General features: G+C 29.6%; 1 protein-coding gene across 3 annotated transcripts in view; it reads left to right on the plus strand.

The window, feature by feature from the left end:
* LOC143249763 (carnitine O-palmitoyltransferase 1, liver isoform-like) overlaps positions 1–25850 on the plus strand; it is an 88998-nt gene that overhangs the window by 6848 nt on the left and 56300 nt on the right. For 2 of the 3 annotated variants that reach the window (XM_076500148.1, XM_076500147.1), the window contains exons 2-4: positions 8396–8526; positions 16643–16797; positions 22888–23010. In XM_076500148.1, the coding sequence (XP_076356263.1) occupies positions 8402–8526; positions 16643–16797; positions 22888–23010 (403 nt within the window). In that variant the 5' untranslated portion in view covers positions 8396–8401. Of the gene's footprint in view, positions 1–3894; positions 3953–8395; positions 8527–16642; positions 16798–22887; positions 23011–25850 lie in introns of all 3 variants that reach the window. The other variant, XM_076500146.1, reaches the window with a different exon arrangement.

Below are 25850 nucleotides of genomic sequence, written 5' to 3' on the forward strand. Positions count from 1 at the left end.
TCATACTAAGGAAGTTATGTAATGAAAATTAAATTATATATTATCTACAATAGATTTTATAAGAGTATTAGCTTTAGTTGAAGACTTAGGTGAAGTTAGATAGTTATATAAATTTCAAAAGAAAGTAATGTGCTATGAAGAATGTGATATATATTTATTGGTGTAAAATGTGAAGCTTGAAATGTCAGAGCTCATTGAGAAAGAGGATACTGAAATATTCCACAGAATATCTGTACAATGATTAATTAACATTATATGTATAGGTAGTGGTCAAAATATAGCTGTCTCAACCTTCTTCAGGGTGCCATTTAAAATGGTATTATATATTTTTCCTACACATAATTTGACATAAACGTGCACATATTTATAATTTTTTTACAAAGCATCAAACAAAACTGTATATAAAAGAAGTGTGAAAGCAATATTAAAAGGTGCCATATGTTTTGACACAGTATAGTTTCATACTCAGTGGCTAGTTTGAGCCATGAATTATTGTGAGTAAATATGTAACATGATGATATTCTTGTATTACATTGTACTGGTATCTGTGTTTATAGGATTTTTTTCCTTGAATATACTGGGATTCATGAACAAAAGCATTTTATAATTTGTCATTGCATTTGGTTTTAATTTTCACAATTTTTCATAAGTCTATGAGTAATACTGTTTGTTGTATTGGAACTGGATGGTATCAAGAAATAGCTTTAATGACATACAAATTTAATCTGGTGAAAGTGATGTCCATTTTGTTCATGTCTTGTCTTTGTGTGATTTGTTTTTGAAATTGCTAATACTAATTTAAACTTATGTTATCAGGTTTATGAAATTAAACAGTATAATACAGGCTCAGTTTGGAAGAAATTATCTCTTTTGGGTGAAAAAAAACAAAAGGAAAAGTTAGGTCAGAAAGAAAATATATAAAATAATAATAACAAAAACAAGCATTTTGCTTAGATGTCATCTTTATATCATGTCTTTTGGAATTTTGTCTTACTCTAAAACTCATCTGAATAGATGCATGTACACAACTATATAAATGTATTAGTTTTTTTCAAAAGTGTCAATTAAGTTTTTCAATTAAAAGTATCTCTTAGTTATTTTCCCTCAAATGCCCCTACAACCCCCAACTCAAATTCTTGGTAAGTTTAAACAGTATCTAACAGTATATTTAATTTAATCTTTCTTACCAAGTATCACAATTGCTCCTCCCCTGTCAGTAGACAGTATATGGATATCATTATTGTTTCTTAGTTTATTAACTGTCAAATGTTACTGTGAATTTAAATTTAGTGTGGGATGATGATTATAAAGGAGACTATTGATGATAGAAATAATTTAGATTCTTATTCTGAAATGGACACATGACCTTAAGGCATCTTCCACTAGTCACATGGTTTCTTTAGGCTGGATTGTTTATGGAATAATTGCAAATTTTAATTTTTTAGTTAAAATCTCAGTTTTAGGTTCACTTAAAATGATGGGAGAAAGGTACATAATGCATTCAGTTAACAATGGTAAAATTTTTTAGCTGTTGGGTTTCTGTATATTTGGATATTTTTTTACAGCATACTATTGTTTTAATTTTTTCATGTTCATCATTGTACAGGATACATGCATTTTGAATATTCTGTTGATAAAGGAATACCTTTTAGTTCCTTATGACATGAATAATTACAGATTTGAGTTATGTTTATTAAGCTTATTAAAGAAGGTAATAAATGTAGAAGGTAATGGGAATTAGCCAGCAATGGCAGTCATTGCAGTTATTTGTGTAACTACAAAGGAAACAAAAAAATAAAACACATTGTACACAAATAGTGCAGATATTTGAGGGCTAAGATATAGATCTTTATTTTGGGTGTTTTAAAATATATTTCACAAAAATCGTCACTGTGAAGACAAATTGTACATGTATCACTTTCAAAATAATGAAACAAGAATGTTAGTAATAGTCATTTTTTATCTGTAGTATGTTCACAAAATCAGCAGCCTTCTACTGTATTAATTTGCAAGCGTTCCACTACAAGAAGCTGTGGTTTGCATCTTGTATAATTTAACAAGGAAGTTTTAAATTAATAAATTTTAATCTATCAAGTGATATGTGTGAAACTTTTTTTTTACTATTTTTTATTTATAAATTACAAAAATTAATTTTTTAGCTGTTTTGTACAATGTGCAATATACATTTATGTTATGATAAAAGGGATTCTAAATAGTGAACTCAGTTTTTAAATAATATTTAGCCTAAACTTTGGATAGGATTTGTAAAGAAAAAAACAAAACCTACATTAAAAAAAAATCTTGTACTTGCATGTATGTCCATAATGCACGTGATTGCATAGAAAGTATGGTGCAGTTTATGAATACAGAAATTAGCTTCTAATTTATAATTACTTAACTATATTTTTAATGTTTAAGCAGGTACTGATTTAGGAAAGTGATCCAAGGGGTCCAGAGTTCTTCAGGATGTCTGGGATACAACAGACATAGTACTAGTCATACCACTGCTTACATAAACCATTTGTCACAACAACAGTTATGTATGAATGTCTTTTTACAAGCTTGTGAAGTATGATTATAATTACATTTGGTATAAGATATATGTATTAGGCATATTGTATTTTAAACATATCATTATTTATCATTTCCATTAGGTATTTTCAGAAGTTAGAAGTGTTTATATAATCATAGTATTCCAGTATCACTATATTTGCCATATAAATTACCAGTGATACATTTCACTGTGTTATTATACACTCTTAATCCTTGAAAACTCCAAAGAAATCAGATAAAAAAATGTGTTTAAAATATAATATGCCTGATACTAGAACCTTACACCAAGTGTAATTATTATCCTTCACCAGCTTGAAAAAAAGGCATTCACCTTTTAATAGTAGTTGATGTTTGCATGACCATTTAATTACAGGTACAACACTTTTATGTAAAACAGTACTGGATTGTTTGTTAAAACAAGTTTGGAAAAGTATACAGAATATGGCTGTAGTATGTGTCTGATAACTTAATTTTTTAATCCTTTCTGAACATTAAATAGTGCAATTTTATTATGTATATGATGCAATTTCCTGTATGAAACTTAGTAATTAAAAAGTGACTAAATCTGAATTGTTGTGCTGAAATCTGAAGACACAGTTAGTAATTAAAAAGTGACTAAATCTGAATTGTTGTGCTGAAGTCTGAAGACACAGTTTTTGCCATTTAAAAATTTTTTTAGATATAAATTTAAAGCCAATTATTTATGCTCATTTTAATTATTATATCAAAAGTTTTAATTCAGAAGTATTTTAGATGTAATATTTTGTCATTTTATAACATTTCTTTAAAGTTTTGAAGGAAAATTATACTTTTGTTTCTGCACAGCTGCAAATAGTTTTGTCTGTAAACAAAACACATTTTGAATTTTTAAGCCAAAGAATAATAATTTTTGTTAAGTACTTTTTTGCCTTTTGAGGATATATTTTCCATTTCTTGATTTTCAAGCATTTCCTTCACGTTTTGTAAAGGTCTCAGTTGATATCTTGTTATGGTGACGTGTTATTGTCATTTACTAATGAAACACAGCTTTGGAAACAACTATAAATAAAATTTTAATTTGATTAGCATAAGAATTAAACTATCACATAATAATAAATATATATATGTTTATATTTAGTTGGTGTTTTTTATAGTTTCTTTAAACACTTCATTCAGTTACTTTTATTTGTGAGTTATGTAAGTATTTGAATGTTAATTTATATTTGAAACTACATAAGTGATTCTTTATGAGAAGATAACTTGAGGTAAGATAAGTTTATACAGTTTAGAGAGAGGATGAATTGGTAACAAGGAGAAGTATTAATGTAATAAAATGTATGAAGAATATTTTGACATCATCAGGAATAGATATGCAGTATTAAAGAAAGGTCACATGACTGGAAGTTACATAATATTGAAGGTACCTTGTTGATATTTGGTTATAATTAGTATTTTTCTTTTTAATAAATATAATAAGGTTTAGAGTTTGTTTTTATTATGTTTGCCAGATAAAGTTGTCATCCAATTAAAAACATTTTCTCTCTAATTGTAGGCAGTTGCAAAATATTCTAATGATTATTATTTTTATGTTTATCCTGTTTAAACAACATAAATGAATTGGCTAACTGGCTATTTAATTATTTCTGATTCAAGTATATTTGAAAAAGTTATTCCTTGTAACAGTGATAGTAAAACATGCTTTCAGTTAATAGAAAAAATATTATGTCAGAATACCATAATGGGTGAAAATAATTATGAAGCTTTCACACACACACACACACACACACACACTTTTTTGTACTTTTATAAGGGGACAGGATTGGTAGGAGTGTGTAACAATTGATTAATCCAACTTAAGTAGTATATTTTGATAATAAGAAATACATTGAAGTAAAAATGTATCTTGGGAGAGCTGGTAGGGGTACTACCACTAATTGCCAAGAATTATTATTGTGCCCTGTACCTTGCATTTAATTTTCAACTAGAAGATGTAATACTTCAGCATCTTGAATGTATCAATAGTATTGTTTAAAAATAAATTATCTTATTTTACTGATTTTTTTCTGAAAAATGAAAGAAATGTTTAATGAATTATAATCAAAATGTTTACTTTTTACCTTAACATTGTACATAGTCATAGTTTTGTGTTTTCTGAGCAGAATTCTCACAATACTGGAAATCCTTAAAGTTTTTATATTTTTGAAAGTTATTTCCAATCGTAGAAATATTATGGAAAATCCTGAAAGATACTGAAAAAGTTTTGAAATTTAGCTGGATCAAACATTTTAATTAAGTTTAAAAATAAGTAAACAATTTGTAAGCATCAAATAGAGTTTTGCCAAGTGTACATGTGTATGGATCAAAGAATGTGATAACATATTTTAACCAATGTGCAGATACTGTGATTTAACCAGGCAAGAAATTGTTTTTATTAAATACTTTGTTGCACAATGCTCATTTGGCTGTAAGATGATATAAAAATATTAATATTTGTATCAAGAAGCAACAATTGTTCATAATATATATAATTATATAGGGCTTCTATGTGCATATGTTTCGGCTAGATTTTAAATCATTGCTGTGAATTACACACTAATATGACTAATGTTAAGAGTCTAACTTCTAATGTGTTAACTATATTTTGGTGAGCATTGAAATTATTATTTTTTCTTATTAATTGTTATGGCTGATTGTAAATAAGATATCTAGTAACACAATATTATCAGGATATGGTTTTTATCAGAAGACCATGGAAAAGTCCAGGAAAATCTAATTTCATTGTTTCCACATCTTATATTTTTTTGACAAAAGCTGTATTTCCATTACATTTATCTTTCACAATAAACAGTCTTAATAATATGACACACAAAATGGGAAATATGTTGACTTGGCATCATTGATTAGTAACAAGCTTTGAACTATGTGCCTCTACAAACAAACTGGTGTAATGTCATGTGATTATTGTTGATGTAAAGTAAGCTTTGGACTTGTGTGACTGAATTTTAGTATTCTTGAAATTATTGATATGAGTAAGAGCTATTTTGATTCCATCTTCAACATAAATCCAATCAAAAACAATTAAGAATGTTTCATTATTAACTTCTTGCTTAAAATTAGTAATGACAACAGAAGGAGATATAAATCAAAATGGCAAAGATATAATGAGCATCATAAAATCACCAAAAATAATGACCTATGTAACATTAACCTATTCTGCATTGGGACTTTTTTGGAAATGAGCTTAAAAAATTCAGTTTTTTGTTGTAATTTTTGAAAATCTATTCTTATACATTAATGAAAGAAAAGTTATTTTATGATATGTTGTATTTCTACACATAATATACTTGATAAATAAATGTTATATATCTGGATTTATACATGACTACAGTAAATAATAGGAATGCTTTTCTCTGGTGTTTATAACATGCAATCCAGAATAAATCTAATAGGGATCAGTACAAACAGCATCTCAGTGCTATCTATCAAGAACTGATTATAATACATGATAACATGCAAGTAATGATAATAAATGTCAAGAAATGATTTGTTGAAATTAACTTTGGCAAGTATTTTTGAATTTTGTAAGGTGTCTGAGTTATTTTGGATAAATCAAAGAAGGGGTTAAAGACTATTGGCTTATATGCACCTGATTGTCACCTGCTACTCATACTGCAGGCTTACAGTATAACTGACAGTACCAAGTTGCTGGTGCCAGTGTTTTAGAGTCTTTAATTATGTGACTTGAAGAGTGAGAAATTCAACTATTCTTCTCACTGTGTTCTTGTGTTCAATTTTCATTGATTGTTCTTTAGCCCCATTAGAATGAAGAATATAAAAATATGGCTTCAAAGTATAATGATAAAGTTACAGAGAATATTTAACATTACATTTCTTAGGTTTCTAGTAGGTGGACAAAAAAATTTAGAAGAGGAGACAGCTCAAGAACAAGTATCCAAATTCTTACATTTGGATAGTTTGAGCTTGTTTTTGAATATTTCTTTGTACAATTAAAACTTAAATTAAATATCATATAAATTTTATTGTTTATGGTTTGCCATCAAGCTTGTTTGCATACTATGATAATTAAGTAATTTAATTACATTTTTAATGTAACTCACTAAAATGTTATTACATGCTCAGTTTGATCTGTCTATATGCTAAAGGTTAATCATCCATGTACCTGCCTAAAGCACTGTTAGTCATGTAGGCACATTCACATTCTCTTCCAGAGTGTAAGAGTCATTAGTTTCCCATATTTCACAGTATTGCCAGTTCTCACAGTGAGATTCACTTATTGACTGATGTATGAACTCAAAACAACCACATCAGACATTTTTAATTCTGTGAAGAGTGAGGCTGAAATACCAGAAAACAATTTGGTTGAATTTCTGAAGGTGGATGCATGATAATAGATATTATTCCCAAGATGTGATACATTATAAACCACTACTGGTACTGGACACCAAGTTAATACCTGGTATATTTTGATTTTGGACCCCATTACTATATATTTTTGGGAAAAGTTGCTGCTAATAAGGGACAGTTAGGATTGTAAATACAATATTGTAATGTATGTTATGGATATTATTTTCTGAGTTCCTTTCTTTCTTTATGTGAGGTCTGAAATGGTTCAATGTTTTACATGTAATCATCATATCCTGTGATGACTAATACATATAAGCACCCTTGACTGTGAATAAAATTGTTCGATACAATTATTGTTTTATATGCCATTTAAATGTGGGTGTATGTTATCAGGCATGAATAATGAATGCATTGAAATGTAAAAGTATTACTGACCAAGAATTTCAGCTCTCTGAAAAGTTCTTTGTTTGGTGAAATTGCAGCATTAAACTGAGAAAACATTTAAAAACAATGGATGGAAATTGTTTAGGGAAATCACAGTATATAGTATTATTAATGCATTCAACAATTTAGGTGTGAACATAACGTTGACTTGACAACAACTTTTAGAAGGCAGAAAGTAGGAATTTCCTGTTCAGATATCTAATTGCTCTTGTTAGTTGGGCACCTGTGCATAGTGACATGTCAATTTATTTTCAGCAGCTCGCCAGGTTAAAGTTGACTTATTGTCATCTTGGCAAGTTGAAAAACAGGTTAAGTAAATACTATTTGAATTTGGCTCTGCCTACATGAATAAGGACTTTTTAGTTCTGGTGAAAGTGTCCTATTTTAGGGAAAGATGTTAGTTTTTTTAAAAACTGATGTATACTTAGGGGGGATTGATTACTTGTTCAGTAATTTAGACATGCTTAAAATTTATTTTAATAATTATTTCCTTGTCTTTTTTTTAATATTTTGCTTGTAGTTCAGGTGTTACTGTTATTGCCAGAACATTGTGAACAACTATTACAGCATTCTTTATAAAATATAATAGAATTAGTCATTTAATTTTCAAGGAATTTTGTTAAAATTAGTAAATTAGATTTCTTTTAAAATGACAGTTTGATCATGGAAATTAAGGACATTTTTCTTTTTTCCCATTGAAATCTTTGTGTATCATTATGTGTGTAAACTGTGTGTATATTCATGTAATATATTTAAATAAAATGGTAATTTAAAAAGTAAGAAAGTTGCGAACTAAACAGATAAAAATAGTTAATGAATCCCAGGGAAACTGTCTTAGTGTGTTACGAACGTGGAATATTCTGAAACATATCTCTATGATGTATCACATAAATCCTCTAGTTATGAAAATTATATTTAAAAACATAATTTTGAACACCTACATCAGATGTATGTTTTAAGTGAACATGTGGGTCTCTGTGAGATTTAAGATTTAACTGTTTTTGTAAATTATGATTGGTTGTTGTTATACATGTTACCTTACCTATTGTTTTAGAGGATCATGGCAGAAGCAAGAAGTGCTGTGGCAGAATTACGAGTAAAAGAGATTGAAGAAGGTCACAACTCAACAAAAGACATTATTCGTGCATGGAGGAAAGCTCTTGTTCGCCGTTTCTACAGAACACGGTATACCTTAAACAATATATCACCTTCTTTGTCCTAGGAAAGTAACATCATCTTTGTGTGATAAAATTGTGAGATTTTACATATTGCGTAATGTAAAAATTATTACTAAAGTGTCATTTCAGGTTCCTACGTTAAATTTTTAAGCCATCCATTTATGATTTCTTTCCAAAAGGTTTTCACATGTATTGTGAAACCCAAGGCACTTACTGTTTTAGTGAAAATACTCAAGAAAAATAAGTTACAAGTAATTTCCAACTGGTAAATAAAACACAGTAGTCAGTCATTATGTGAATTTTGATATAAATTACTTCATGATATGATTGTAGAATGCCATGTGGTGCAAAAGCCCTTGAAAAGTTATAGGTGTATTGCAGTTACTATGTATTTAAAAAATGCTATGTATAATGATCATGATGAAAAATAAAAGCAAACTCAGAAAGTAAAATCAGAGACTCAAATTCTAATTGAACTATTTTCACATAGATATTGATACATTAATCTGGTCATTTGTTTTTCTGTGCTATTTGCCAAAGCTAAACATTATAAATAATTAAACAATATTTAATAAGTAATTAAATAGATTAAAGTCTTGAGCCTATCAAGCATATATCTAAAGATGCTTTGGATTGTATGATATTACAATTGTAAAGCCATTGAAACAAAGAACAGTGTACTTATGTTAGTGAACAGTAGACAAAAAATTATAATTTCTTATACAATATCTTACCTTTTACACATAAAGCTTTATTGGTTAGTACTGCCCTCCATCAGTGCAAATTTTTGTTTATCTAGCCTTGTAACTGTCACTTTATTCTGCATGTCTTCATGTATATGATCATGCAGTGACCTTTTATGAATAGGAGTGTGACACTATTTCTATTCATAACAAGCACCCACATTAATAATGCATCTGTTAATTGCTTGTTAGTTGGAAATCTTACAGTTAACATGTGCTTTGAATCATCATCTTTCATCCAATTTTGTTTTCTAGATAATTTTTTTGTAGTTACATTGTATTTTTTTATTTGGAGTTTATAATTTGAAAATTATGCATTCACACTTTCAAGTAGTTACAACTGCTACTACTGTTTCTGGTCAGGCTTGTTTACTGACTATGTCTTCAGAGTCACATCTTCAGTTATTGGTTGATGACATGACTTCAGTAGTTTGTAAAGAATTGTCTCATCTTATTAAACTGTCACCATCATCTGAGGGATATCCTGTCTTGATTGAGCCTGGTGCATCTGACAGGGAGGACGAGAACTTGGTTGACTTTTATCCCCTCTCCTTATAATGCTTCTCAGTTATGTGTCCTTTCAGGGAACTGAACAGGCCTCTTTCACCCTTTGCTGAGTTGATAAATCAGGTATGATTAATTTTGTCTTTATCTCCTGTTTTGTGTGATTCTTTATCTGCCCTTCTTGGTGACAAAACTTTAGGTTAATGTATGGTTTTTGCATGATAACCAGATATATAGGTTCATGATAGTCGTTTTGGGGAACAGTTGAAATTGGGGCTCATTATGCCTTATTCTCCACATCCATGAAATGATTATTTCCTAAACATTGCAACCACCCTTTATTAGAATTGTGATGTTTAGAAAACATATTTCTTTGTGAGGTTTAGACTCTGATACTTCAGTTTCCTTTTCCCATTTTTATCTTACCAAGTCTGTTGCTCTCCATGAACTATCCTCCCTTTGAATTTTGATAGAAACTATTCATCAGTCTCTGGTGAATCTCTTTGGCTTCTCTTTAACATCATGGTTCACCACTCCTCTTTGGCCCAGAAGTTAGAGTTGTGGCTGATATGCATTTGGAATCTTTTGAGTCAGGATGCTCCATTGTCCAGAACTTATTTACCTGCATCTTCCATGTTGGATTTATGCATGGCATCACTTTTACAAGAGGTCTTTGGAGGACTTCTTGACAATTTAGACTCCATGGTTAAATCAGCCCATTTATATTACCCCACTTTTTGGCTTCTTGTTTTTCCCAATCTATTGTTCTTGTGTAAGTGTGACATTCCTCCACTTTTATCCCTTTGCCAGTCTTAACCATTCATTTTTCACTTTTCTGCAATCATTTGTTTGTCCATTCTTGTCTTTGGGGTAGTCAGCATCAGTGACTTGGTTCTGTGGTTGGGACTAATGGGTCCAGGCTAATTCACTTTGTCCATACTTGTCAGATGTTTATGGTCAGTCTTTAGGTTTTTATGGTTGTTTCCTAAGGTTTGACTCTCCATTTTCTGTTTTCCCCAATACTGTTTCTCCATTCAATTTTCTTTCCTCTATGGGATGCTGTTTCATGCCAGCATTTGTTGGAGGCAATTCAGGATTTAATTCAAAAGGGTGCCATTGGATGAGGAGACCTTCTTTTCCAGGGTTTTATTCTTATCTATTTGTCATTCCCAATAAGATGGGAGGCTGGTATGCAGTGATTGATTTGTCATATCTGAATTGTGTCCTTGTTATTCACAAGTTCATCATAGAGTTGTACTTCACTCTCCATTGGATTTTCACTTTAGTTCTGTGGATGATGAAGGTCAATGTGTTGGATGCTGATCTGCATATTCCAATCTTTTTAGCATCCTAACATTTGCTTTGCTGTGTTCATCATGGGTATTTTTTTGTTTGTTTTTTCCATTTCATTAGCCTTGGTGTAAAGATCAACAACAGATGTTCCACTTGAGTTAATAAACTGCAAGGGAGGATGTGCAAATGGAATGAGTTAAAATGGAAGTGACATGTAGATAGTCTTGGTGTCCTTGCAAGCAACTGAATAAACACCAGGTGTAAAGTCAAAAGATTTGTAAAGTGGAATGAAGGACTGGTGACTGTGTTTGATGGAGGAGGGATAGAATGTAAGGAAGAGGTATTGAAAGGGTTGTTTGGAGCTGAAAGAAAAGAGAAAAGCAAAATGGTACTAGTCAATGAAGAGCAATTTCAAGGACCTGATAGAGTGGAATGGATACTAAAGTCTCCCTAGAAAGAATCTGAACAGGATGTTAAGCGTAAAGGTCCATTCCTCATTGAGATCATCCATTACCAGGACCTGTGGATGAGAACAAAAAAGAGGTAACTTGGTTTTGAGGAAATTGGTAAGAGCCTCCAGAATTAGAGTACCCCACTGATTTAAAAGTCACCAGAAAACCTAAGGGTCCAAGAACCACTTTGTGAGATAAATATGATTGACTTGAGAAATATTATCTGCTACAAGGTTAAAAGCATCCAGAATATGCCATGCTATGAGATGTGTTTGAGGAGTGTGAGCTCAGTAAAGCACTTCTAACAGTATACTACATAGATACGAGTGCCTCCTTAATGTTTGATATAGAAGACAAAGGTGGAATCATCTGAATGGATTTTGATCAGCTTATTCCATACAACTGGAAGAAAATGATCCAAACCATGTTGTACTGCCAGAAGCTTGAAAAGGCTGATATGGTTAAATTGTTTGGTTGAAGACTGATGTTCAGAAGCCTCCTGCTTATTGACCCATGGCCCCAAACCCAGGAGAAAAGCATTGATGAACAGTTGCAGATCAAGAAGGGAGGGAGCATTACCCTGACTTTGTTTGACCACCAATAAAAATCATTGAAAATGGAAGGAGAGAGGGTAACTGAGAAGTTCAAGGGATCACAAGCGAGATTCTATTGATTATGCAATGTCCACTGAAGAGAATGCATATGTGCACAATCTAAAAGGATAAAGGCTTTCCTGGAAGCTCAAGCCCCCAAAAGTTATAGAACCTCACATGCAAAAAAAGAGTAAAGGGTGTAAAGAACTGAAAGCTCCATTGGGTGCATATGTCATAGATAGAATTGTTCCTGACAGAGATAAATATTGAAAGACACCCAAGTAGACAAGATATTGGATAGGAATCAGGAAAGACTTCTCCCTTTTAAGAATCCAATCCATATAAGATACTTCTGTCAAAAAAATAGGAGACAAATGTGTTGCAAAGACACCATATTTGGATGGAGCTCACAGAAGCCAATTGCCCATGATGTGTTAGAAGTACAATCCTTAAGCATGCATTAGTCAAGTTAATGCTTTGATCACCCAATAAAATACCTAAGGTGCTGCAAGAAGCCCAAAGGTAAATCATGAAAATGAAACACAACCTCATTATGGACAAATCAACAGTAACATCTGGAGCGAGAGGAAATGAAAATATGTGGGTTAGCTTCCAAGATGTCCATCTTAGTTATTCACAGACCTGGAGAAAAATCCACCAAAAGGTGAGAAAAATGGGAAAGAACTAGAAAATGGTTAAGACAGGACAGAGTGATCACAGGATATGTCTTCAGTCTTCTTGGGGCTGAAAAAAAGCCTAGAGTAAAATCCAGGAAAAATAAGATGGACAGGCTCTATAACATGCTGTGAAAGAAGAGTCTAAATAGCTGAGGAAAGCTGCTGACTAGTTGTGAAATTCCAAGGTAATAAAAAGGTTATTGGAACTAGGGACAAAGGAGGAATCAGAGAAAAAGTCCATTTGATAAAACCCATATCGCCCATAGGCGAGGAGTGAACTCCTGCCATAGGTTTACAAAATTGAAAAAAATGTGATGAATCCAAGCTAGGATGAACTTGCAGAGCTCTGTGGTAAGGAATAGGCAATGGATGGAATGGAAACAAGTAGAGAGGATGTTATGAGAACAAGATGAAACAAAGGAGCAACTAAAGAAGAAAAGATGTTGAATGCAGCATTGAGGATTCCACAAGTGACACCAAACATTTAGGAATATCTCCAAAGATAGACATATAGAGAAAAAAAGCCATCCTCATGTCACAATGATATGCAGATGTTAGACAAACCTGAGACAAGAGTGCATCCCTATCAAGGAAATCCCAGCAGCAAAGAAATCGAGTATAAAGGTATAGGGCCAAGGAGGATAATTGCTGCAATGTTGAAATAGTGAGGGAACAGACATCTTCCAAAAATCCCTCAGAGGATCTGTGGAGAACCTCAGAAAGGAGATGTATGGATGAAAGGTACCATAGTTTTTCACCCATGACTTTCCTGTAACAAGTTTATGCTGATTGATCAAGAAATGTGGAAACTTGTAAGGAATACACATACAGACATTACATTGACATTTATTTATATAGGTTGTTAAATGTTTTGCTTTTTTATTTTACTTTTATGCATAAGTTGCCCTGATTGATGTTTAAGCAGTTTTTCATCTGGAGAAGTATATATACTGTTATTGAAATATATTTAGAATCATGTAAGAAGGAAAATGTTATGCATTATAAGGATAATAATAATATGCACATTACCATTATTTTTCTTTTGTGTTAACTGTCAGGTAGGAAAACTGGTTTTCCATATTTAAACATTTAAGTATTGAATTCAGCAAAACAGTTTCAGGAAATCACACAATGCTATTATGCTTAGTCTATTATGGAAGTTAACTAGTTAGTGTCAGGGTAAAACACTGTTTACCTGTATATTTGGCAGTAGCTTGTTAGCTGGCTGTTACAGTTTGTATTTACAAACCTCTCTTCTTACAAATACTTCTGTTCCTAAATGTGGTGAACAAGTGAAGGAATTAATAATAAAATATATATCAGGTTGAGATAATTTATACAATAAATGTAAGGATAAGTTGTGGCATATTATAGAAAGGAATGCAGAGAGTGTGTAAACTTGTATGTACAAGATTTTTGTTTTTAGTTTTATGTATATGTGATGTACATAAACACGTGTATGTATACATGTCCACATATGCACAGTAGTACCAACTATACTATATTCTTTTGCTAATAAGTAGTGCAGAGTTTTATGTATTACACAGTTGTTCTACAAAATATGTTTGCACCAGAATATGCATAAATAGATAAAGGTTTTCTGTTGTTTTTTATGTGAAAGTAAGGGCAAGAAAAAATGTAGTTATACATAGTTTCTGTACAAAATTTAAAGACTCGTATACCATTGAATGTACAGTTACTAACAAGATTTACTTTTGTGAGATTATGCTGTTGTATATGGTTTGAATATTAAATGCAAAATAAAATATCACTTTGGATTTGTAATGATGGTTGTGTATTTATATTTCTTGTATGATTTACCTGTAACCTTGGATCTGTATATGTAGTTGAGAAACTTGTGTTGATTATTTTATTTGCCCTGAAGGGATTATAAACAGACTGTTATGGGAGTTGGAATACCAGTTTCAGGAAATAAATTTTTTATTGCTGTATTAAAAGAAATAATTAGCCTATATACTTTCTCTCTCTCTCTCTTTGACTCATGGTCATAAAGGAAAGTCATGCAAAGAATGTTATACTACGAATGATTTCAATATCTGGTTCCAGTTAAACTAAAAATTCAAACTATCCTTAAGTAGTAATAAAAAAAAGAGTATTATGGAAAAAAAACTGAGTTCTAGAGACAGAGGGTAAAAAAAACAAACTGGTTTTTAAAGGTGCAGAAATATTACCTTTTTATAAAATATTTTCTTACTCTCTTCTTAAGAACTGAAAAATCTGCAGTTTTTATCACCAGACATGTATTTTCATAAGGGTGAATATGCTAAAATCTAATTATTATTTTTTTGTGACACAAGATTATATGATTATATGCCTGAAATGTTTTTGCTAACTGTTATGATTGATGATTACAAGAAAGGCATAATTTAAAATGAGTTGCTCTAAGTTCATAACATTTTGTATAATACTTTATAAATGTTAATTTTCTTTGCATTTACGTTTGCTACTTGCTCTCCAGTTTTATTTTCATGAAACTATTCATGCATAGATTGAGACAGTATAATAATTAATTTCTGGAATTAAGAACTATGTGAAAGCTTTAGGGTTAAATAGTGTATTATATATTACTCTTTTACATAATTTTGGTTATTTTGTATAAATTCATATTTAAAATTTAAGAATGCAATGTTGTGAATGATGAGAATTTTATTGAATAAGTATCATTGTTGCATACTGTTTTGTTACACTTTTTATGTGGTTGTCATCATTCAGTACCAGGAATGAAATGGGAATAATTTATGTATTTGAGTAAAACTTGTACAAGGCTTATTTCATAAATATTTTTGTATTGTTATTTTTACAGGCATTTAAAATATCAACAAAGAAAGTCAACAGGTACATTATTGAACATGGAAATGAAATTCCTTGTTTTTGTAAAATTTTAATATGTATGGTAGAATTGAAGGTATTTTTAGCATATTTGAGTTCTTTTTATTTAAATATATATTATATATTTAATATATTCACAATATCAATATTTAGAATGTAATTTTTATAATTGTAGTAGGTCTTTTTTAAAGTAATACAAAAACTTCCATTTTTTTAACAAGTGTTAGTTTTCTGTTTATAGAAGATTTTCACTGTAAGAGTTTTGGGGGAACTGTGAAATATCAAGAGGAACATTTCTTGTAGGTTGTATGTAAACATTGTGCACAACAGTTTTGTATAGTTTTATAGTATGCCTCTAGGTGGCAAACAATTTTTTTAATTTTCATTTATTTTCCTTTTTTCTATACACATTATCATTCACTGCATGGTGTTTGTTTTTTAATGTGGAAATGTCACAGTTTCATTAATAAATCTGTGATAAATAATTGACTTTATCAGTAGTGTGAAGAAAGTTATTCTTAAATAGACCTCATGGACATTGGATATGGAAAAATTAATATTCTTGGCTAATGTTTTTGTGTTGTTTCTAACTCCAGTCTGAATTATTGAAGCAATGGCAAAAAGATTATAAGGTAGAGAACTGTGTGTCAAATTATTCTCAACTACTCAAACTATTCCAGGTGTCAATTAAAACAGCTAGGCTAAGAAAAAATAAAGCCAGAAAAGAAAATTCATAAAGCTACTTCTATAGCAAGATTATTAGCTAATTTTTAACATAGAATGTACATAAATAGGTGGTTTCTAATAGCCATAGGATAGTTCAATAAACTGTAGAACAATGTGCTGTCTTAATGCAGTGTTTTTCAATGAGAAAGTTACAAAGTAAAAATGTTTTTCTATTTTTATTTATAAAAGAAATATAATTGCATGTTTATTAGTTTTGAACATTTGTTTGTGAATGTGTGTATGTGTAAGCATATATATATATATGTGTGTGTGTACATTTTCCAGGAATTCTATTCACAATGGTATGTGGCCAACATCTATATCTAACCTCATCGTTGCAGTTGTTATATTTCTTCTTTTATTACTTTGTGAACCAGACTTTACATCATCTCTCAACAAGAGGTTCTGGCAAGTAGACTTACTTTTGTACCTTCCAAGAGGTATGTTAAAAGGTTAAACTGAACCTGAATTTAGATATTTAGTATATTTTTACTAATATAATAAAAGTTTTTGTAATTTGATTTCAGAGAAGTTTACTCATTTCTATACAATAAAGAACTATTACCCTGCACCAGTGCAGTGAAAGATTGTTTCACATATCTAAAGTTTTGAATGAAGCTTGACTTTATACTTATTAAGATGCATTGAAACAACCTATGATTTAATCATCATTGGACTACAGCTTTCCATCACTGGAAGATTGACATATTCTCCATGCACAGTAATCTTTCTGAGCACTAGCATTTGAACCAAGAGGCAAATTAAATACATTGAGAGTGGAGCAGAAAGGTTGGAGGTTTTAGCAAAATGTATCTATCTGAAATACATTTTTAAGTAAGGATAATGTTAACATTAGAAACATTTACTCATCCTATGCACAGCAGAGCTAAAATCCTATACTGAAGATAATGGGGAGGTGGCTAGAGTAGATATATTATGAAGATGAGCATTGTTTTGAAAAATATAGCATCAGAAAGCCTTCAAAAATGTAAGTATCTATATTAAATACATTTTCAGGTAAAGAAAATGTTAACTTTGTACAAAGGTAGAAGTGCTTTCAAAATATGTATTTGTACTTTGATTTTATGATAGAAGTAGCATACATTCTGCACTTTGTACACAGGAATAGCTGTAAATCTTAACATTCTTGGTTTTGTGAGGTCTTACAGCACTGCGGAGGTCATAATTTAAAATCTGTGTGCTTGCAGGATAATGCTTTCCACAGAATATATGGAGTCCATTCATGGTTTCAAAATAACCGAATAATTGTCTTTGTTTTCTCCATCCAGAATGTGCATCTTTGTCCTTTAAAATACCTTTGAAACCACTTGTGGATAATAATTATTTGTTTTCAACTGTTAAAACTTTTGGAAAAGTGATGGAGACAAGCTGCCACAAATATTTGTTAAAACCTGTCTGAGGTTATTCCTTGTAGAAAACTTATTATTATTGATGTGGCCCAGTGCTTAGTGTAGCAAATTGTAGATCTGTTTCAATGGTTGTGTTATAAGAATAACAGTTAAATCCAACTTTTTAGTCAGAAAAGAGTAATCCAAGAGTTGGCAATGAGTAGTGGTGGTTTGCTGCCTTTCCTTTTCATCTCTCACTTCAACACTGGAGATGATTAGAATAAATAGTCTTCTGTTACTGGGGAAAATAACTGTCATCTTATTAACTGATATTTATGCTATAATTACAAGTATATTTGAATACAAATACATCTAGCTGTTATGTGTTTGTTTGGAAGGAATAATGTTATTGTACTCATTTATAAATCATGATTTTTCATGCATCTTTATGTATACACAAAGTGTTTTCACTTATTACCAAATTATATATACATGTGTATATATACACACACACACTAATGACTTTATTAAACAGTTTTATCTTCCATTGATATGGAACATAAGTTAATTAAAATGAGAATCATTAGTTATCATAAAAATTCTTAAAAGAAACTTAAAAATTACTATATTTTGGTGACTAATGTAATCTGTATTAAAATAAACAGCTCATTGTTTCATATTGACATTTAACAGAGATTTACTACAATTTGTGTAATGTATTTTTGTTAAGAAATTCCAAAGAGTATCTGGTAATCTATAAAGGTAAGACTTTTTTTGCTTAAATTATGTTGTAGAAGTCAACAAAAATTAATGTTTCCTTTTCTGTTATATGAAACAAAGCAATATGAACATTAAGATTTTTTTTAGATACCCACAGATTTTTATAGCAGTTTTTAATCGTGAGCCAAATTACATTTATATTTGTTATATATTTGTGTAATTTCTTCTGGCTCAGATGGGCTTAATCTGCTTTGAAGGTAAAATTCCACCATTGGACTAAAAATATTGTAGAAAATCAGCTTTTCAATGTACATTTTCATACATTTAAATTATGCTTTAGAGATTTTATATCAGCCAAATGAAGGCCAAATGTAGGTTAAAGTCAAGTGTGTTCTTTTAATTATTTGGACTGGAATGGGTGTTTTTCTTAACTTTATTGTTGAAACTATGCTAAAGTTGAAATTTATTCAAGGAAAATATTTATTTAGTTTTATACATATACTTTTAAAAATTCAAAATTTTGATCTTGGATTTATTTCTACTCACTCTTAATGAAATCATTGATGTATGGGAATTTACTGAAATTTGAAAAGCATAATATGGCACTCATAACACCTCTTAGAGAACATTTGAAATTATATATAACTAATGTCTTTATAACCTGAATAAAAGCATATCAATCTTCAGCCAATCATTGTTTTTCAACCTTGATTTTTATGGTGAGATATGATTTTGTATATCTGAATTTAAGGTGTTGCATGATGCTAACCTAAGCACATCATAAAAGCTCTTTATATGTGTAAAAACGGCTGGTTTAGGTTGAGAAAATTTTTCATGTAGAGGAGCGAACAAAGTTTTGACCTTCTTCGGCCATCGTCAGGTTTATAAAATTTTCTCAACCCAAACCAGCCATTTTTCTCTACAAGTGGGTTTTCTCATCATCACTGATTATAAAAGCTCTTTCCATTATTTAGAGTTGTTAAAGCTGAATAACCTTCTTGTTCAGTGTAGACTTACATAGAGATTTGAACATCTCAATAAAGGTTTAGCTTGGTGATATAATGTTGGGTAAAACATATATATTTGTGAATGATTTCTGCTGCTATAACAGTCCTGATTTATTTCTAAAGTTTTCGAAGACATTAGTTAATCAATTTATGCTTCATTTGTATTACGGTGTTGAAATATCATATTTTTTGTGTGAGTGGAAAAAGATGAGGTATATTTAATTAAATGATTTTGCATTCCATAATATAAAATTTTGTAATGCTGATAAGGATGTGGTGTTAGGCCTTTTCAGCTTTATGAAACCTTAAAAGCACTTATATTAAGCAGGATTAAAATTTTAGTCTAAGAAATGAAACCTGTTGTTTAAACATGCAAACAAGTCATCTAACTCATAATTGTGGTGAGAAAGAAAAGTTATTTTCATTGTATGGAAACAGTAAAACTGTATGTTTTCTTAAATAAAAATAGAAGTTAGTTTTATGAAATAAAATTCCTATGCAAAAGTGTTAAGACTTTTGGAAGCCAAAAATCAATATCAGAATCTATTAAAAAGGTAAACATTTTGAATTTTGAAATATTATAAAAATTACAGTGCTGTTATTTCATTTTAGTATCATTTCTAAAAGTAAGATCATTTATTTGTAAAAGCTGTTTAATCTGTAGAAATTATTTCTGAGATTACAAATGATTTCATTTAGCAGTTTGTGTCTGGAGTGCAATAAAACAAACCATACAACAGGTACATCAAATTGATACCATAGATTCTCAGAGTTAAATAGTGAACACAAATATACTATGAAACAGTTGCTTATTATTTATTTTTATTTTTCCTGAAAGACAGTAGGAATCATAAGTAAATGTAACGAAATGCAGGGACAAAAATGAGCCAGAACATAAGTGTTTTCTAGAAGTGATTTCTTATTCACACAACTATTACCACATAGAATACATGCAAATGTAATCAAATTGCTTAATTAAAATATATAATGATACAAACAAATTTACAATCATCCTAGGATTATATTTGACTAAGTTCCATAAGTATAATAAATTTGTTTTTATCATCAAAAGGCTATATTAATGTAAATAATTTAAAAAGCTTATAAAAATTATGTAGCTGCAACAAATTATATGCTTTCGTTCAATGTATGCATACATATTGTATCACATATGCTACTTTTATCACACAGATATAAATGCAACCATATTACCAAATGAGCATTTAAAGTAAATTTTTGTTTAACCCTGATGGATGTTTCCCAGATTTTTTGAGATATAGAATTCAATAATGTGTAAAAGCAGTTCACAGGTTGCAGAGCACAGATTAAAATATAGAGTTAAGAAGATTTTACAATTATTTAACATTAGTCCTTCACTGAAGGATCAGGTGTAGCCTAATAGTTAGTATGGTGAACTGTGTATCTGAGTATTCATCTCTCCCATTCTTTGGATGTACAAAAAAAAAAGTCATTTTGGAGCCATTGGTGCATTATAAGACAGTGGTCAAATTCTGGTATTTAAGATGTAAGATGCTGTTTAGTATCTGTCTCCTTTCTTGTCAGCACAGATAACTTAAGTAGCTTTGCACAAAATTCAAAACAAACCAAACCCAATCCTCTCTAGTCTATCAGTTCGAACTTTGGAATGGCCAATGCAAACAGCCCTTGTGTAGTTCAATGCAAACATTCCAAACAAAATTCTAACACTGTAACTTCGAAACATGTGATCTTAATTCACCATTGAATCTTTAATGAGATTCTGTAGTGTTTATATGGTTTATAGTTTGAAGTGATGATTACAGCAATTAGCAAAACAAAGTAGTGAAAAAAATAAGTCAATGAACATTAATTAATTAAACCCCTAGATATATAAAATAAAAGTCTTAACAACAAACAGAAATTCTAAGACAATAGGAATGTAGTCTAAATATTGCAGTTAATGAGGGTAATCCACTGAAAAAATAATGTGTTCTAAACATTATAAATAAAAATAACATACATATATTAAATTAGTTATATTCATCAGTTATAATTACTAGTTCTGATTTATGTAGATAACTTGCTTTGATAAAGACTTAATAACCAACATATTATAACCATAAATTTCACTACTTGCAGTGATGAATGAAACTGTACTGCACAATCTATGATACTAATAGCTAAAGGGTTGTAACATGTTTATAATATTGTATGTCAGAATTGTATGTAACGGTATTTTGCTAATAATATTCTTGGAAAAGATAAATTTCTGTCTAGTAAGTATAATTATTTTCAGTAAGTTTGTTCATGTGCATTGTTTGAACATGGTAAGCCTAAGAATATTGTTCAATAAAAAGTATACAAGTCATCAGAATATTGTACTTAACGTGTGTGCTAAAAGCTATGAAGCTTTCCTGATATTATTTCATAGAAATAGATTTCTATAGTTTATAAACAAATATAATTTAATATAAAACATTTTAAGGAATGAAAAAGGAAGTAAGTAAAGTATTAAGAAAATTTCCAAATTTTTAACTTGTTTATAAATCTTTTAAATTTTCATTAGAATCAATTCTTTTTTTCAAGTTATTTGTTTAATCATTAACCCAACAAACTATAAATCACTTTACTATGTTGCAAACAGTTTAAAACCTGCTCTGTGCAGTGATGTTTAAAGTTTATCTGTAGCAGTTTTCAAAGCAGGGCTTCATTGATAGCCTTTCAGATTATGTGCTATCAGATAACAAAAGGGGTTGGAACATAAGGTTGTAGCAGTGAAAGAGAAGGAAAAAAACATGAGAAACAAAACATGGATAGTAAAATATATTCCAAGGAATAATAGTTTCACACATTTGTTATGCTGTTTCACTCCTAATAATTACACTGGAACATAGAAATATGTAGTCAACTTTCAGGAGTCTATAGGTTAGTCTGGATTTAAAATGTTTTTAAATTTGTATATATTTAAGTGTTGTATGTTATTTATTATTTTAAGAGGTAACATATTTCTTTGCTTCATGTGAGAAAGCTGAGATAAATCTGTATTGGCTAGGAGGATATCTATGGAACCAAAAGTACGTTGTTTGCTGGAACTTAGCTGCACTGTATACTGCAATGTACTTAAAGTTGTTCATATTTGCTTATCTCATGTTAGGCAAGTGAGAAACCTGCATGTTCAAGATAATCAGACTGTACACAAAGTATAAAGCATGTAGAATATTTTCCCTTTTAAGAGCAGACATAAGTTGTTTTTAGCTTTTTTTCTTTTTTTTGTAAAAAAAAGTATAAAACAACTACTAATTACAATAAGTAAAGAATTTTTTTCATTAAAAATATGACTGTATAACTTGGTTCTCTTAAAATCAAATCAGTTTTTATAATTTTTTTATGATGGTTTCTGATGTATTTAAAGAATACAAATGGCATCATTTATAAGTGCATTTTTTCTTAATGCTGTTTTCTTCTTTTTTTCCAGGATTACCAAGAACCTTACGGGCAATTTTTATAGCATGCATCATTAGTTTTGTATTTTTCTTACTTCTCATGAAGATTCGGCAGTATATACTGCGCATGTTGTTGTCTTACAGAGGGTGGATGTGTGAGTTAAATTTCTTCTGTATAATTGATGTAATAAATTTTAATCAGTAGTTTCAAATAAATAATTTGCTATTACATCTTGGGTACTTACAGCTTTGTGAATTCAACAGTTTAACCATTACTTTCTAAAATCACAATTTTCATATGCTTAAATATTGTTTTGTTTTACTTAATTTTAAAATGTCAATTTATTTCTTTGTGTTTAAAATTAAAAATAGGACCAAAATGAAATATACCAAATACAATTTTTGATGTGCATTTTAAATATTAGTATCCTTCTTTCATTATAAGGTTTTGCAGTAGTTCTTTTGATTGAATTTTTTTTGTGTTTTTTTGTTGCATTGTAAACTGCAAAGAACAGAGAATCATTGTCTTGTGAGTCTTATGTGTAAACTATTTCAAATGTTAAATATACATTGGATGTTTTCTAAAATGAAGTTAGTTAAATGTTTTAGATAAATTTTATCCCATGGTATATAATATTTATTGAGTAATTAATTTTTGAGGATGCTGTTTTGAAAGCCACTCTTTGTTTTAGAATATTGTCTGCTTTTTCATATAAATGTGCTTAAAAAGTCAAAAGAAGCACTACATTTACCAGTTTAAAATGAGTTTTACTTGTGAGGTTCAGTCAGATGAACTTTTATAACAAGTAATCAATAGAAAATTCATAAATTGCTTGATTTACTGTGAGAAATTTAAAAATTGACAAATTTCATCTGTTTCATGTATCTTTTAAATGTGTATTTTTTGTGTTGGACACTTTATTACTGTTAACTCTCTCACTATGGGTTTGATCAATTTGACCAAGTTTATGATCCCAAAGTGGCCATCAGTGTCCGTACTGTAACTTTTGATGTGTTGTGTATATTCATGAAATGTGACAAACTTTTAAGTAAAAATTCCAAGTCTTTTATAGACAAAAAATCAATTTTTTTATTAAGTATTTGTACTAAATATTTGTCTGTAAGTATATAGCCATGCAGAATCAAATAGTAGCTATTCTGAGTGAAAAGTGATTTTTATGTCAAGATTAAAAATAAGATACTTTTCTATATCTGAAAATTGTAAAATTTCAATTGTGTAATCTCTAAAACATCCTAAATAGATATCTAACGTTTTTTTAGCAAAACTTTATGTTATCGGTTATTTTCTTTAACTTTGTACCCATTCAGTCAATTTGATTGATGTTTCAACCAGCACAAAAAACATGAAATAAATATAAGTTGTTGCTTTTCATCTTTCTAGAATGACTTCACATTGTAACTGGATACTACAGTTGTTTATCCTGAATAGTTTAAAGGTCATAACAGTAAACATCTGTTAAAACTTAATTCTGTTGTTTTATTGCCCTTTGAACTATGTCTAACTAATAATTCTGTCATATAAGTTTTAAATCACTTGGTGAAGAGAGAAGACCTAGGTGGCAAATATCACTATTATTATATTAAGGTAGATTGAGAATCTTTAGAAAAATGTTTTCTTGTAAAATCAAGAACTTAAAACTGACTGTTTTAATGGCAAGCTTTTTTGTATACAATCATAATAAATACTTTAATCCTTTTGCTACAAATTCAATATAATATACACGAGTTCTTCTACACACTTGCATACATTAAGTATTTGCACTATAACTTTTGATACATGTGTATCTTCACAAAATTTGGTAGATTTTTATTAAAGGTTACAAGTATTTTGTATGCATAAAATCTGATTTTTTAATTAAATATTTTTTTACTAAAGATTTGTTTGTGAAAATAGTCTTTTGTTACTAGTCTGAGTGGAAATTGATTTCATGTTACGATGAAAAAAACTATTTTTCATTCCAAAAATCTCAAATATTATTTGCTTGATCTCTAAACCCTCCTAAATGCATTTCAAATGTTTGTTTTCAGTTATATTTTGTTATTTTCTATACTCTAACTGTATGGAATCTGTCACTTAACCAATCTCATAACCATTATAAAAATTTAGGAAATAAATATAAATTATGCTTTTTTTCATGCTAGAATGACTGCATATTATAACACAAAGATACAAATGTTTAGTATAACTATTGTAAGTCTGATAACTATATATTTACATGTATATATATTTTTTTTATTAAATTGATATTCCAGTCGTGCCTAGCTAACATGACATAACTTACATTGATATGTTGCATGTGCACTCATGTATCCAGTAATATAAAACTGACATTTATTTTTCCTCATCCTGGATGTGTTTTATTGGACTAGTATTTTGTAATATACAGCCACATTTCAATTATTATACAATGTATATAAATTATTAGTATTTAGAAATAAATCATTAAACTTCTTTTTCTTTAAATATAGCAAAATAAATCAAGAAGTAAAGCAAACAATTGTCTCTTCTCACTACAAACTTTATATTCAGTTGCTGCTGGACAAAGATTGCTAAGCCTTTTAAAATTTTGCATGTGAAGGATATCAAATAAAATTTTTATAGGTTTTATACATACAGTTGAATAACCAAGAAATTATAAATAACTACACTTATATTGTATAATTCCTTTATAATTTATTAAACTTAGAAAAAAAGATGTATTTAAATTTTTAAAAAATATGAAACTTCATGTAGACTAAAGATGCAACTAACCTCTTTGAAAACTTGGATTGAAAGAATATAGTAGCCTTTTTAAAGATTAAAATAGCTAAGAAAACCCTTCTGGGGACATTCTAAGCTATTGATTGGTTATTCACATGTCATATACTGTAGTAGAGTATATAAGGGGCTATTTCAAAAAATGGAAAGAGTTGAATGGGCCACCATACTTGATTCAGTACATAAGCCATATCTCAGCAAAATAAAAATATATGA

This window comes from Tachypleus tridentatus, chromosome 4 (assembly GCF_004210375.1).
Source record: "Tachypleus tridentatus isolate NWPU-2018 chromosome 4, ASM421037v1, whole genome shotgun sequence".
NCBI lineage: Eukaryota > Metazoa > Arthropoda > Merostomata > Xiphosura > Limulidae > Tachypleus > Tachypleus tridentatus.